This window comes from Penicillium atrosanguineum, assembly GCF_028827265.1.
Source record: "Penicillium atrosanguineum strain IBT 20685 chromosome Unknown utg000006l_segment0_segment0, whole genome shotgun sequence".
NCBI classification, from domain to species: domain Eukaryota; kingdom Fungi; phylum Ascomycota; class Eurotiomycetes; order Eurotiales; family Aspergillaceae; genus Penicillium; species Penicillium atrosanguineum.
This window is the reverse complement of record NW_026623138.1, coordinates 2,576,286-2,588,595: the sequence shown is the minus strand read 5'-3', so window position 1 is coordinate 2,588,595 and position 12,310 is coordinate 2,576,286. Positions and strand designations below refer to the sequence as shown.

The 12,310-nt window shown below is 48.6% G+C and overlaps 4 protein-coding genes across 4 annotated transcripts; 2 read left to right on the top strand and 2 right to left on the bottom strand.

Annotated features, from left to right (window-relative positions):
* Nucleotides 1-2,284: 2,284 nt before the first annotated feature.
* N7443_008121 (transcription factor domain-containing protein) lies at nt 2,285-3,035 on the top strand (the record flags this gene model as incomplete). Its single annotated transcript, XM_056888177.1, is given in 3 exon segments — nt 2,285-2,299; nt 2,411-2,658; nt 2,678-3,035. The coding sequence occupies 3 exon segments, from the start codon at nt 2,285-2,287 to the stop codon at nt 3,033-3,035; spliced, it is 621 nt and encodes a 206-aa protein (XP_056739868.1).
* A 2,708-nt stretch (nt 3,036-5,743) lies between these two features.
* Nucleotides 5,744-7,012, top strand: N7443_008120 (uncharacterized protein; the record flags this gene model as incomplete). Its single annotated transcript, XM_056888176.1, has 1 exon — nt 5,744-7,012. One exon carries the CDS (start codon nt 5,744-5,746, stop codon nt 7,010-7,012), a length of 1,269 nt encoding a protein of 422 aa, XP_056739867.1.
* Nucleotides 7,013-7,578: 566 nt separating this feature from the next.
* Nucleotides 7,579-9,503, bottom strand: N7443_008119 (uncharacterized protein; the record flags this gene model as incomplete). The annotated part of the gene is made up of 4 exons (XM_056888175.1): nt 7,579-8,937; nt 9,000-9,238; nt 9,295-9,403; nt 9,453-9,503. The coding sequence occupies 4 exons, from the start codon at nt 9,501-9,503 to the stop codon at nt 7,579-7,581; spliced, it is 1,758 nt and encodes a 585-aa protein (XP_056739866.1).
* Nucleotides 9,504-10,453: 950 nt separating this feature from the next.
* N7443_008118 (NADH:flavin oxidoreductase/NADH oxidase) lies at nt 10,454-11,789 on the bottom strand (the record flags this gene model as incomplete). The annotated part of the gene is made up of 2 exons (XM_056888174.1): nt 10,454-11,551; nt 11,619-11,789. The coding sequence occupies 2 exons, from the start codon at nt 11,787-11,789 to the stop codon at nt 10,454-10,456; spliced, it is 1,269 nt and encodes a 422-aa protein (XP_056739865.1).
* Nucleotides 11,790-12,310: the final 521 nt, after the last annotated feature.

The window sequence follows — 12,310 nt, the reverse complement described above, 5'->3', positions numbered from 1 at the left end:
ATGTAAGATCAGGAGCTTTGATATATACACAACCGTGGCAGATGATACTTCCCTGCTGTTGGACCTGCCCAGAGGTCAATCGGTTGTCGAATGTTCCGGAGGGAGTCTCAAGGGCGAAGTGCGCGCCTGGGGAGGTACCAGGGAACCTCCAGGTACAAGAAAATTATACGAATGGCCCTCTACGCTTTAGACCCTGCTTGCCTCTTAGTCTCCTCTGCAGTTTTCCATACATAAAAAGAGCGTCTGCTTTTCAATGACTTCATTCACGCCTAGCAGAAAAGTTCCGGTCGGCTAATTTTGACGAACTTACACCTTCTTGGGTGAGGCTATGCCTAGCACCAGACTGCTCTGCCTTTCCATACTAAGCGTTTAAATAGGAGACGAATTATCTTCATTTTAATATCATTTGAAAAATAGATCTTGATACTCAAATACCGCCTTCCCAGGCAAGGATTCGCTTCACACAAAACAAAAAAGGAAAGAGAAAAAAGATAAGATAGCATGTCCTGGTTTCGATCCAGGGTCCTCCGGGTTATGAGCCCGGCGCTCTTCCCCTGAGCTAACATGCTGGGATGATGAAACTTCGATCTCTTTTTTTCAATTAGAAACAGCTGGGGAATAATCCCGACTAGAACCTTGAATGAAATTATACTTAATCTACGGATTTTGAATAATTTTTACTTAAAAAATAATACCTCGATAGCGATCGTTGTCCTAGGCAAGGATTTGCCAAAAAAAAATAGAAAGAAAAGGAAAAAAGAAAAAGGTAGGATAGCATGTCCTGGTTTCGATCCAGGGTCCTCCGGGTTATGAGCCCGGCGCTCTTCCCCTGAGCTAACATGCTGAGGTGATAAAGTTTGTGGTTTTTCTTTAGTATATATATGCTCCAAGTAAATCTTGAGGTTTTTTCGGAAAATATACCGAAAATGCGCTAGTACAGTTTGGTTCACGCTTCATAATTCCAGCAGAACCCTCATCGTAATGATTGTATAGTTCTCGATAAGTCCTCATTGTAGTACCGTAATATCACATGGAGCTACCTAGAATCGCTATGCAGTCTTGCAATTTGGCAAGGTCGCCCGTCAGTCATAATACAGAAGGCTGGAGTATGATATAGAGGCTAAAGCTGGTAAGGAAAGATGTTTTGTCTATCTCAATAGGTTTTGCGATCTATTGCGCTTCTGGTTCGTTACTGGCCTCGAACTTACCTGGTTCTCCTAGATAAAATGGGCATTGCAAGAGCCGTGGAGAGTTTAAAAGATGAGCAAACACCGCCACGATTATATATCTCAGTCTGCGGATCACGGATCGTGGGAACACCACTCGAATTAAAACCAACCGCTGGCCATTATGGCAGGCCCCCTATGCAGCGCTGTCTACCTCGAGCCCCTTCTCATCGAGCATAGTTGAAAATGGCATCGCGCCTACAAGTCAATCTGGCCCATAAACTCTCAAAGTTCATCGACGAGGACCCGCCAATTTGTAACCACTACCGCACTGAGTACCGGGTGACAATCCATACCATGGAGGGTTTGAAGGACTGAGGCGGAACAGCTGGCATGGTTCATTTAATTCACCGAAGCCCATCTACATGCCCAGCCAATCCCTATACGTAATGGTAGGCAATCATCTCGCTTGCAAATTTTTGATGCCAACATTTACTTGACCACCCTTGAGAATTACTCCGATGTGTCTCTCACACAAATCTCAACTGACTCCTTAGTGTTGAAAACTGCCCAATCCTCCTAGATGAACGGCCGAGCCGTGGCATCCGCCGATCCCCGAAATCGCCATATTGCGATTCAACTGTCGCCTTGCTGCCTTCATTGTAGCGAGCGTACAAGGGAATCGCACTGTCTGCCTTGAATGGCAGCCGCAAAGCCGAGTGGGCACATCATACCTGTTCTTCTTGTGGGAGTTCGCCTGTTTTGAATGTATGCAGGGCATTGTGGCGGAGATTTGTTCGAGTACGCGTGCGCGGCGGTATCAATTCTACGAGATTCGTCAATTCTAGCTTTCCGTGTTTGTGACCGCTTCGTCTGCGTGAGTCCATCGTAATATGTACCATTCCGTTGGCGCAATCCTCAATATTTCGTACCGACGGAGTAATATTCATTTCCGGAAACCCGATAGTTAGCGCCATAGCGACCATTTCAGATTACGCCCATATCCAAGACTTACCGCTCTTAACATAAATCTTGCGGCCTTTACCAGCGCTACATGTCTGGTGAATACGGTGTCTAACTCGACTTATAGTTAAATGAATATTACCATTCAATCAAATATGCACCTTGCTCAAGTATGCTCTCTTATTACGGGTTAACGTTGATTCGCACGATATCCCCTCGCCGCCACCCTCTTCCTCCTGGGCTACTGCGCTGATCCACTCTTCTGAGCGCCTTTATCTGAGTTCTATGGCCGCTGCTGGATCTTCTGCGTCTCCTTCACCATCTACCCCGCCTTTGGCTTCTTCTGCGCCTTTAAGTCCAATTTCGCCGGGCTCTTAGTCGGCCGTTTCCTGTCTGGTACGGCCGTCAGTGCTGCCCTGGCGAATACACCTGGCATTCTTGCGGATATCTGGGGACCCGTCGAGCGTGGCAACGCCATGACCCGATTTGCCACAAGGACATTCGTAGGGCCTGTGCTCTTGGGCCAGTTGTCAGTGGATTCCTCCAAGGAAAAAGAACATTGCGTTGGACCTTCTACGTACTCGTTTGGATGGCGGTGCTACCGAGTTTCTGCTCGTCACTCTTCTAGAGACCCTTCCCATGATATTCCTGTGCAAGGCACGTCGCCTACGCAAGATACCTGGCAAGGAGAGCGTCAAAGCTCCAGTCGAGGCATCGGATCGTTCCTTAGGAGGCATCTTCAAAGTCGCCTCGACGAGACCTTCGAGACTTCTCATCGACCTAATCAGCTTCTTTGTCGCCATCTACTACGCTGTCGTTTATACACTGCTTAATATGCTCTTCAGCATTTATCCTATCGTCTTCCAGCAGAAGCGTGATTGGAACGCTAGAGGCACGCGCGCGTGATCGGCTCGAACGAGTCAATAATCTTGGTCGCGGCATATAGCGGCGTGTCTCTTTGTGTAGTCTTCAAATTCTCGAAATCTAATGAGCATATTTATTAAATTTACAATACCGAACTCCCATTAGATTTGTCTTTGAATGCGCATTACCGCATCAGATACCTCTCTCTATACGGTGTAGTGGGGCTCGTGTTACGCTAGCACTAGGTACTATACTATTCGTGACTAGCACTACCCTTACAGCTCCGCCATTACTTTACTTTGAGAGTCGACAAGTAAAGTGTTTTGAAGTTCCTCTTTAATAAAGTGATATTCTGTGATACTTGTACTAAATTTTTTAATTTTGGATTTGCCCAGTAGCCACTCTAGGAAAGCCATGATATGGTCTTTTATTAGCCTACAGTAACAAGGAATTAAGAGAACCTTCATCCATATAAGCACAATGCCTAAAATTATGAGCCAAATTCCAACAAGCGTATTGAAAGTAGCCTTTACCTAGTTAACCAATTTTCGCCTGATTGTATCAATTTTGTTATTTTTCAAACCGGTATGCCGTTTTTGAACAAGTTGAACAAACGTATTATAGCAGGGCATAGCGGTAGAACAGTAATCCCGCGGTCGATATTCTACCAGTGCGCCACTAGGGGATGGCTTTTCTTTGAGCACATGACATATGGTCATGATAGGGTTCCGATCTATGATAGTGATGTCTCGCCGCAGACCTTGGCACATTTTGGATTCTGAGGGTCTTGATTTCTATTTGAGGTATTGTGTGCTCGGTTGCTCATTCTTCTGAAAGGAATTATATCTGGTGATTCTGAACAGAGGGAGTGTTATATAAATATGTATCTGCGTTTATTAATGCAGGGTATTTGTCCTGAAAGGAGCAACCTATTTATTTTGAACTTATACTACTCTCTCAATATAGAACCGACAGATTCTGACCCTGTCATGCCTGGAGACGGTCGTTATTATTCTTAGATAGGTAGTCATGGGAAGTCGTAGAAGGCTTCTATTATCCGCGGTACCACGGTGTACTTTCGGCCTACTCGAGTTTAGGGCGTATAGATGCTTCCAAATAGTTGTTTCTTTCTGCGAATATTAATAATCGTAATTTTGTTGTCTTTAGCTTCAGCGGCTATCTAAAACATAGTAAAGCACTGACTCTCTATTACATTCCGAAAGAGATGAAGCTTGAAAGAAGAAACCTTTGAGAGTTGTTTTTTGATCGAGCTTGCTTTAGCTTCAAAGATCGCGTAAGAGTGATTAACGAGCGTTGAATAGGAGGAGGGGTACGGAGGTAGCGTATATATAGCATTTTGGTGTAAATTACGCCCTCACGTTCCATACTCGTATTATAAAACAAAAGTAAATGAAGGAAGCGGTCTGGAAAGTGGAGTGATCACCGCATTTCTATATTAGGACTAGCGCACTTACGATTTTTGCCCGGGAATTAAGTAGTAACAGATTGGAGGCACAAATGATTTCGAAAACTACTATAATAGGACATATTACGCTTCTTTTTTCTTTGTTACTTGATAGGTCTAGATTTTGAACCAAATCTCCATAGTCCTAGCATGTTAGCTCAGGGGAAGAGCGCCGGGCTCATAACCCGGAGGACCCTGGATCGAAACCAGGACATGCTATCTTATTTTTTATATGTTTTTACATATACATATACATATATATATATATATGCAGTATATTTTCTATCTTAGCATTTCAATTTGCTTCACCTTTTCCTCCATTTTGATGTTTTTATCAGACAATTTCCTTCCTTTGAGTGTTTTGCATACGCTATCTCTTAGAAGTAGTTTTGGAGTTAAATGTGATCTGCACTTTTCCAGCCCTAGTTGGTGGCTGGTGTACCCTGCACCTAGCTGCGCCTCCCGTGTCTCAGGATGGCCCCTTGTCAGGCACTTAAAGGCCCATATCATTCCCTTTCGATCCACTAAATAGGTTTCGTATCTACTTCGTCAAGTAGAAAAAGATATTTTGTACTGTAGATACTTTTGATCTACCTCGACGCTCATAGCCTTCTATACTCCGGCCTCCATCCTCCATCGCAAACTCCGTATAGCGATACGAGGTCTAATCTATTCTGGTGGCTGACAAAGAAATCGCAATTTCCCGGGTCGACGATGATCCGAGTCTAGACCGCGTCAGTATACAACACACCCACAACACGCAACACTGTACGAGGCACAACGTGCTGCAAGGTGCTGGGGAAGGGGTCTGAAACCGCCCTAGACAGAAGCCTCTAATCGTATATATGAAAAACAAGAAAAGTCTATTCCTTTTCCCTCTTATTCTTCCCTTCTTTTCCTCCTAGTGATCTTCTGCTTTTCATGTAGAAAGAGCTTGTGGAACCCGCGCTCAGACCTCCCGTGACTTGGCCCCGACTCCTCATTTCCCAGGACAGAACGTTCTCCTCTTCCTCCTTCATATCCATCCGATCTTGAATCTCGCTTTTCGACTCTGGACGATGATCGTCCCAGGTCCTTGATCTGCTTTTCCATACATTCGTTTTTGTGATGACCTAGCGATCCTCGCTCACGACTTGACGCCGATTGAGCATCCACACTCCTTTTTCTTACTCTGTCCGCTGTCTCTCCGTTTCGAATCTCCACCGTTGACCGGTCGTCTTTGTTGATACCTCTTCTCTCGCTGTTTTCCCCTTGCTACTCTCTCCGCCACATTCTCTCGCCCACCATGACTCCCGAACACTTCGATTCTGCGTCTACCTCCCCCTATAGCGACTTTTCCCCATCCAATTCCCTCTTCAAGCGCTGTAAAACATGTGCAACCACCGCCCCGACCTGTCCCACTTGCGATGACGGGTACATCTGTACGATGACCAGCCCAAGCTGTGATACGTGTGCGAGCACCAAATGTGTTTCGAATGGCAACACTTCCTCCCAGCCCAAGTCCAGTGGCCCCAATATCGGTGCCATTGCCGGTGGTGTGGTCGGAGGTGTGATTGCTCTCGCCGCCCTACTTTTCTTGATTTGGTGGTTCGTCATCCGTCCTCGACGCGACGAGCGCAAGTCTCAACAGGAAAAGAGCGATACATTCGCTGCCCAGCGATCGGAGCGCAAGTCAACCCAGTCCATCGCCTCGACCGTCCTCACCCGTGCCTCCAACGTCATACAAATCGCATACATTCCTGGTGTCACTAACCGATCACCCCCGGAGACGCCTGCCTCGCTGGTACCTCCCGTCCCTCCACTGCCTGGCGCAACCCCCGATCAGCACTTCTTCATGCCCGGTGATCTGCGTGACTCTTCTTGGACGGCCACCACAGGCCACCAGAGTATCTCGCCCACCTTGCGAAGCAGTGTGGCCACTACAATCTACCGCAATGACGCCATCGTCAGTGCTATTCCCGCTCAGCAGATCCAGCGTTCTCGGGCAAATATTGTCAGCGTACACAACGGCCCTGGCGGCCCCGGTGACAACACTTCGATACAACCCGTTCCCGTCATGATTACTCCCAGGGATGCGCCCGCGGTGCCTGCTATCACCTCATCGCAGCTCGCCAAGGCTGAGGCCATGAAGGCTGGACCTGGCAGCTCGATTGTGGCTCGCCAGGTGGTCGCTAAGCCGGTGATGGTTCGCGGGCCCTCGGTGAAGAAGAAGGACGGCCAGTCCAGCACAGAATCTAGCACGAAGGAAGTCAAGCTCAGCGCTGCGGACTCGGCAAACAGCAGTCGCCAATTCGACCATCAAACCTCGACCTTCGACGGCAACTCATCAGATGAAGAGGAAGATGACACGCACCCTTCCACATCGTCCAACTCGACGGGTGCAAAGGCATCTGCCTCAGCCAAGGAAGACTCAACTTCCAAGAGCCCCTTTTCCGACTCGGCCAGCACCAGCAACACAGCGTCGGCAAATCTTCAACGAAACTCTCTTCATGCCAGTCAAATACCGCCACCGCGTGTATCAAGTCCATTCTCAGACGCGAATGAAGTTTTGTGAATGACCTTGGCCTGATGGAGCGTACTGATTCTTTTTGTGACTTTCTTCTCATTCTCTGTCAAATCACTTTCATTTCTTTGTACGTATGAATTCGAGACTTGGGTATATTTATTGGGCGTCGGTTTTTCCGAGTGTTTTTGTACAGCGAGATAGCACTCGGAGCGGAACAGTCAATTGAAGTCAACTCTATCGATGCATATCGTATCTCTAGACTTTTTTATTATTTTTATTTATCAACTTGTAATGAAGAATCCCAACTTTTTTTTGTCTCCACGCATGGAAAGGTTTATCTACATTTTTCCACCAAGACTACTGTACGTGTAGAAATGGCTAGGTCTGCTCGGCCTGATAATTGTGATGGTACGTGTGAGCGGCAAATAAACATTTGTGTCAGTAGAACATTCCAAGGTTCTAACATACCAAAGTAAGCATGTGCTCACTTCCAACAAGTGCTCTAAAGCTGAACGCATGGCCATCCAGCATTGAATGCCAAACATAAATATGAGGGTATCTACAACGATCCACCATCCAACTTGAAAATACATAAAGGTCAAACATTTGAGCCATCACGCCTCATTTTCCTCCAAGCCCATCCCACGCCCGATCTTGCGAATCAATGCACGTTTAAGGAAAGCCTCACGCGCGAGACCACGCGTATGTCGGGACCACGAATCAACCCCAATCACACCACGGGCAAGCGCTGTTTGTAAAGCGTACAGCGCATGCTGGAGACCTTGCTCCTCCGCAACCAAATCATATAACTGCTTTCCTACTACGGTAGGCGCGACCAGGACCTCGTCAATGGGAGGTAGACCCGACGGAGGGTCTGAGGACCCAGCAGACGCAGAGGTTGATGCTGCAGAGGATGAGACAGAAGCCGAACGAGCTTGAGCATCCGCGATGGTGGCATCTGCACGCTGTATCGACTGCTGCAAGACAGCAGTGTTGGATTGGAGCGTTGCGTGGAGGGAATTGAGTGCAGTGAGCTCTCCCTGAAGTGTGGCCATTGTGGCCTGCAACGATCGCGATTGAGAGACAAGCGATTGCGATGCAGTGTCGGATTGTGTTGCTTGAGCTTGCAAGGTCTCCGCCAAAGTTTGAGATAGCGCATGTAGTAACGCATCCTTCTCTGGATTCGGTGGAATCGGTGGCGCAGGCCTCGTGGGCGCGAATGATGGCAACTCAACCTCAAATGGCGATGTGAGAAGGTCTGGCATTTCCTTGGGTGCTGACGCTGCAGGAGGTGGCCGCTGGAAGCTCGAGGGATGTGGCGAATCTGTAGGGTATGGAGGCCCCGGTGACTGCTGAGACCGAGGTGGGTATCCTGCGTAATGTGATGGTGGTACTTGTGAAAAGTGAGGTGGTTGCTGTGCAGATATATAAGGAACAGGTGGCCCGGGCTGACGAGCGAAAGATGTCTGCTGAGGCCCAGCAAAAGGCCCAGCTAACCCATTACTATTCCTGCCATGGGGTGCTTGACTTTGCGATGCCGTAGGTGGCATGTTCTGTGGAACTGGATGCGGCGAAGCAGCGAATTGATGAGGTACGAGACCACTCGGGCTGGTCATAGAAGCATGACTTAATGAGCTGGTTCGACTGGGGTTGTAGTCCTTCGGGGGAAGCGGGGGCAGTGGTGGGGGGGACTGATATCGCTCCGCTGTCTGTGCTGGCAGTTGCTGAGGCACTGTGGCTGCTCCCGGCTTGGGTGGCAGCTGCGGAGGAGTTTGAGTCATCGGAGCTGTAGAAGGCGGTTGCGCTTGAGGCGTTGACGAAGGCCCCATTCCCGGTGGTAGAGGAGGTAACGGGGGCGGGGTCTGCGTCTGTTGGGTCTGTGGGTGAGGGAGCATCTGCTGTCGATTTCGAACGGGTGGTTCCTTCGCAAAGACTTCTCGAAGAATCATTAGGAGGTCGGAAATAGTTGCTCTCTAATCGAGACGCAAAATGGTCAGTACGATTCCGTAAGATCACGCAGACTTATGACACTTACATCCCATGCCTCAGCCCAGCGTGCCAGGTAGTGATGATACACGCGCCCCTCAAGCGTGACATGCTGTCCAACCCGAACTGCCATGTCCTGGGTTGGCGTCACATAGACTATAGGAGGCTCGCGAGGATAAGTGTTTGGGATCCATAACGCGATAGGAAATCGGTATGTCGTGCCACGGAAAGTCACAGGCAACGTGCCCACAAGGTGCAGGAGCAAGGCCGAGAAGCCATTCTCAAAGGCTAGGAAGACAAACATGTCAGATTAACTTCCAGTTGCATTGAGTCAGGAGACTCACTGTATACATCGGTCCGAGGGGCGAGCGAGGGGTACTGAGCGAGCGCATTGGCGACGTCGTGATATGCACGGTTGGGATCTTGGTATGTCTGCTTGGGGTCGTAGTGATCCTAAGCGGGGAATTAGTTGGTAACGACGAATAATGAGAGAGACACCGACCTTGCGTAGGACGGAATACAGCCAGTTCAGCGTCCTCTGGGAGACCGCCATGTCGCTGGGAGGTGGAAAGGGTTGAGGTCGCGGTGCTCCGCACGACTTCCCCGCAACGCTCTTGGCTTCCCGCTACCTACTTCAAATGGTCAACAGTTCAATGTTCCAATGCTGGCTACACACTCTAGCATCACGAATCTGAAGGTTGAATGTTAAATATTGTCACATTAATTCACTCTGAGTCTTTCCGAAGCTATAGGTCGCTTGTCCTTCTTCTTGAAATTCAATTTAAATATGGTCAGTTGGGTTTTGCGTTGTCCGGGTACCAGAAGGTCGTGCTGCGTATAGTTAGTTCGAACACCATTCATCCAATGATCCTACCTGAACACACTAAGGCACCCAAGAAAGAGATGAAAGATATCCTGTACAGCATCTTGGGAGCCATGAAATCTTTCTTGCTTTTTTCCCTATGATTGGCGAAATTGGAAGCTCTCTGCGAATATTGGTGCCTCTTCAGAAGTAGTTGCCTTTGCTGCAAGGAACCGATACACGATTCCTATTGACCAGAGCCACTAAGCCGCCTCAATCAATCTCGCAGTCATCAAGTGACCTGGGAGGTCTGAATGGGACTAAAATTGACATGAAGCCTTAAACAATAACTAATGTACTTCTTGCACGATTGGTTATCTCCTTTGTTGTAATTTCTTTTTAATTGTTTTGTAATTCAATAATTACCTGGTCTGCTAATGTATTTTAAGGATGCTTTTTGCCCTGGAATTTATGCAGTTCAAGAATATTACGCTCAGGGTCGTGCCTAGAACACAAGCCTTATAAACCGACCTGGGTTACCTTGGTAAGATTCAGATTTTCTTGTCAATTGACCGGCCTCTGGAAGTATTTTCTGCCTATTTTACGTCCAATACGATCATATCTCAACTGTAGATCTTGGGGAATGTCATAAAAAAATCATCAATGTCTATCATCACGTATATACTCTATGTAAAAATAATTTAATCAAAGATACATGCCTTCATGGAGTTAGGCTGGATGTACTCCGACGCATTGCGGAAGCTGGTGAAACCCCAGCGAATCTGCCCAGCCATGGCAATCTCCGTGTCCAAGTCCTTAGCAAAAGCCCAGGTCAGACCAGTGTCACGCTGGAAGGCACGACCAACCAGGATGACATCGATTCCTTCCTCATTGAGAATCTTCTCGGCGAGTTCGCCGTTATTGATAGTGCCCACGGCAGCCACGAGCATCTTGTCACCAACAGCCTTCTTCACGGCAGCCGCGAAGGGAACCTGGAAGGCAACCTTGGATGCCACCTTCTGAGCAGAGTGCACACCACCAGAGCTGATATCGATCAGATCGATGGCGCCCTGAGCTGCAAGAGCCTTGGCAAACTCGACGGTGTCATCCAGCTTCCATCCCTTCTCCTCGGGTAGGCTCTTCTCCAACCAGTCGGTGGCAGAGATACGTAGGAAGACGGGGATATCAGCACCAACAGTATCACGGGTCAACTGAGCGATCTCGAGAGGCAGGCGGATGCGGTTCTCAAAGCTGCCACCGTACTCGTCCGTCCGCGTGTTAGACGAGGTACTCAGGAAAGAGGACAAGAGGTACCCGTGAGCGTTGTGAATCTCAAAGAAGTCGACACCAGCGGCGACAGCACGGCGAGTAGCCGCAACCCAGGCATCCTTGACCTCCTGGATATCCTCCTTGGTCATAGCCTTGGGAATAATATCACCGTCGGCGAAGGGGATCGCGCTAGGGGCCTTGACATTTTCAGTCCAGCCACCAACGGCATCAGTAGCGGTGACACCTCCCAACCACGGGGGAACAGTGGAGGCCTTACGACCGGCATGGGCTAGCTGGATACCGATCTTCTGACCCTGGCTGTGAGCGAATTCAACGACCTGCTTAAGCGGGGCGATCTGAGAATCCTTCCACAAGCCTACGCAACCGGGCGTAATGCGGCCCTCGGGAACGACAGCGGTGGCTTCGATTATGATCATTCCAGGGCCACGCTGAGCGATGCCACCGTAGTGAGCCATATGCCAGGCAGTCATATGGCCATCATCCGCACTATATTGGCACATGGGCGCAACCTGGAATCATATTGTGAGTACAAGTTTCGGGAAGATAAAGCAAGATATGACAGGACACAAGACTTACACCGAGGCGGTTTTGGAAATTCTTACCACGAATGGTCAGGGGCTGGAACAGCTTAGGGATTGACTTCCCGCTAGTCTGAGGATTGCGAGCAGTGCCCGCCGGCGGGCTCTGGGCCGGCGTGAAGTAGGAGATGCCCTCAGCGGGCTTGGTGGGAACGTCGGGCCAAGTCATGGTTAAAATGCACTGAAAGGAAACGAACTGATCAATTCTGGATATATAGGTCCTCTATTGCGCTATATATACCCCCTATAGCTGATTTCTAAGCTGTATTAAAAAGTCCTCGGATATAAATCGGATGAGCGGCCCACTCTAAACCACTGTTCAAGCAACCCTGAAGTCTCCGGACTATGTATTCCGTAAAAGTCTTAGAATAACTTCCAGGGCAGCATTGAAGATTTCCGATTCGCAGGAACTTTTCGGGTATAGGTTTGTCAGAACTTTACCCGAGTTCAGAGGCGAAAGTCTCCGTTCGGCTCAAGGATCGACCGATTCTCCACTGGTGAAGATCTCATGTATCGAGGCGGTGGAGATTCTTTTGTTTCTCTGATTACGGAATGGCATTCTCCCCTAGGATAAGATATCTTCCCATAATTAACCACATCTCTGCAATACGAGGTTAAGCGTTGGCATTCAATGTGCGGTCATGTCGAGGCTATGCGGACATTCGACCTTGGAGCTAGAAAAAGTGCCAT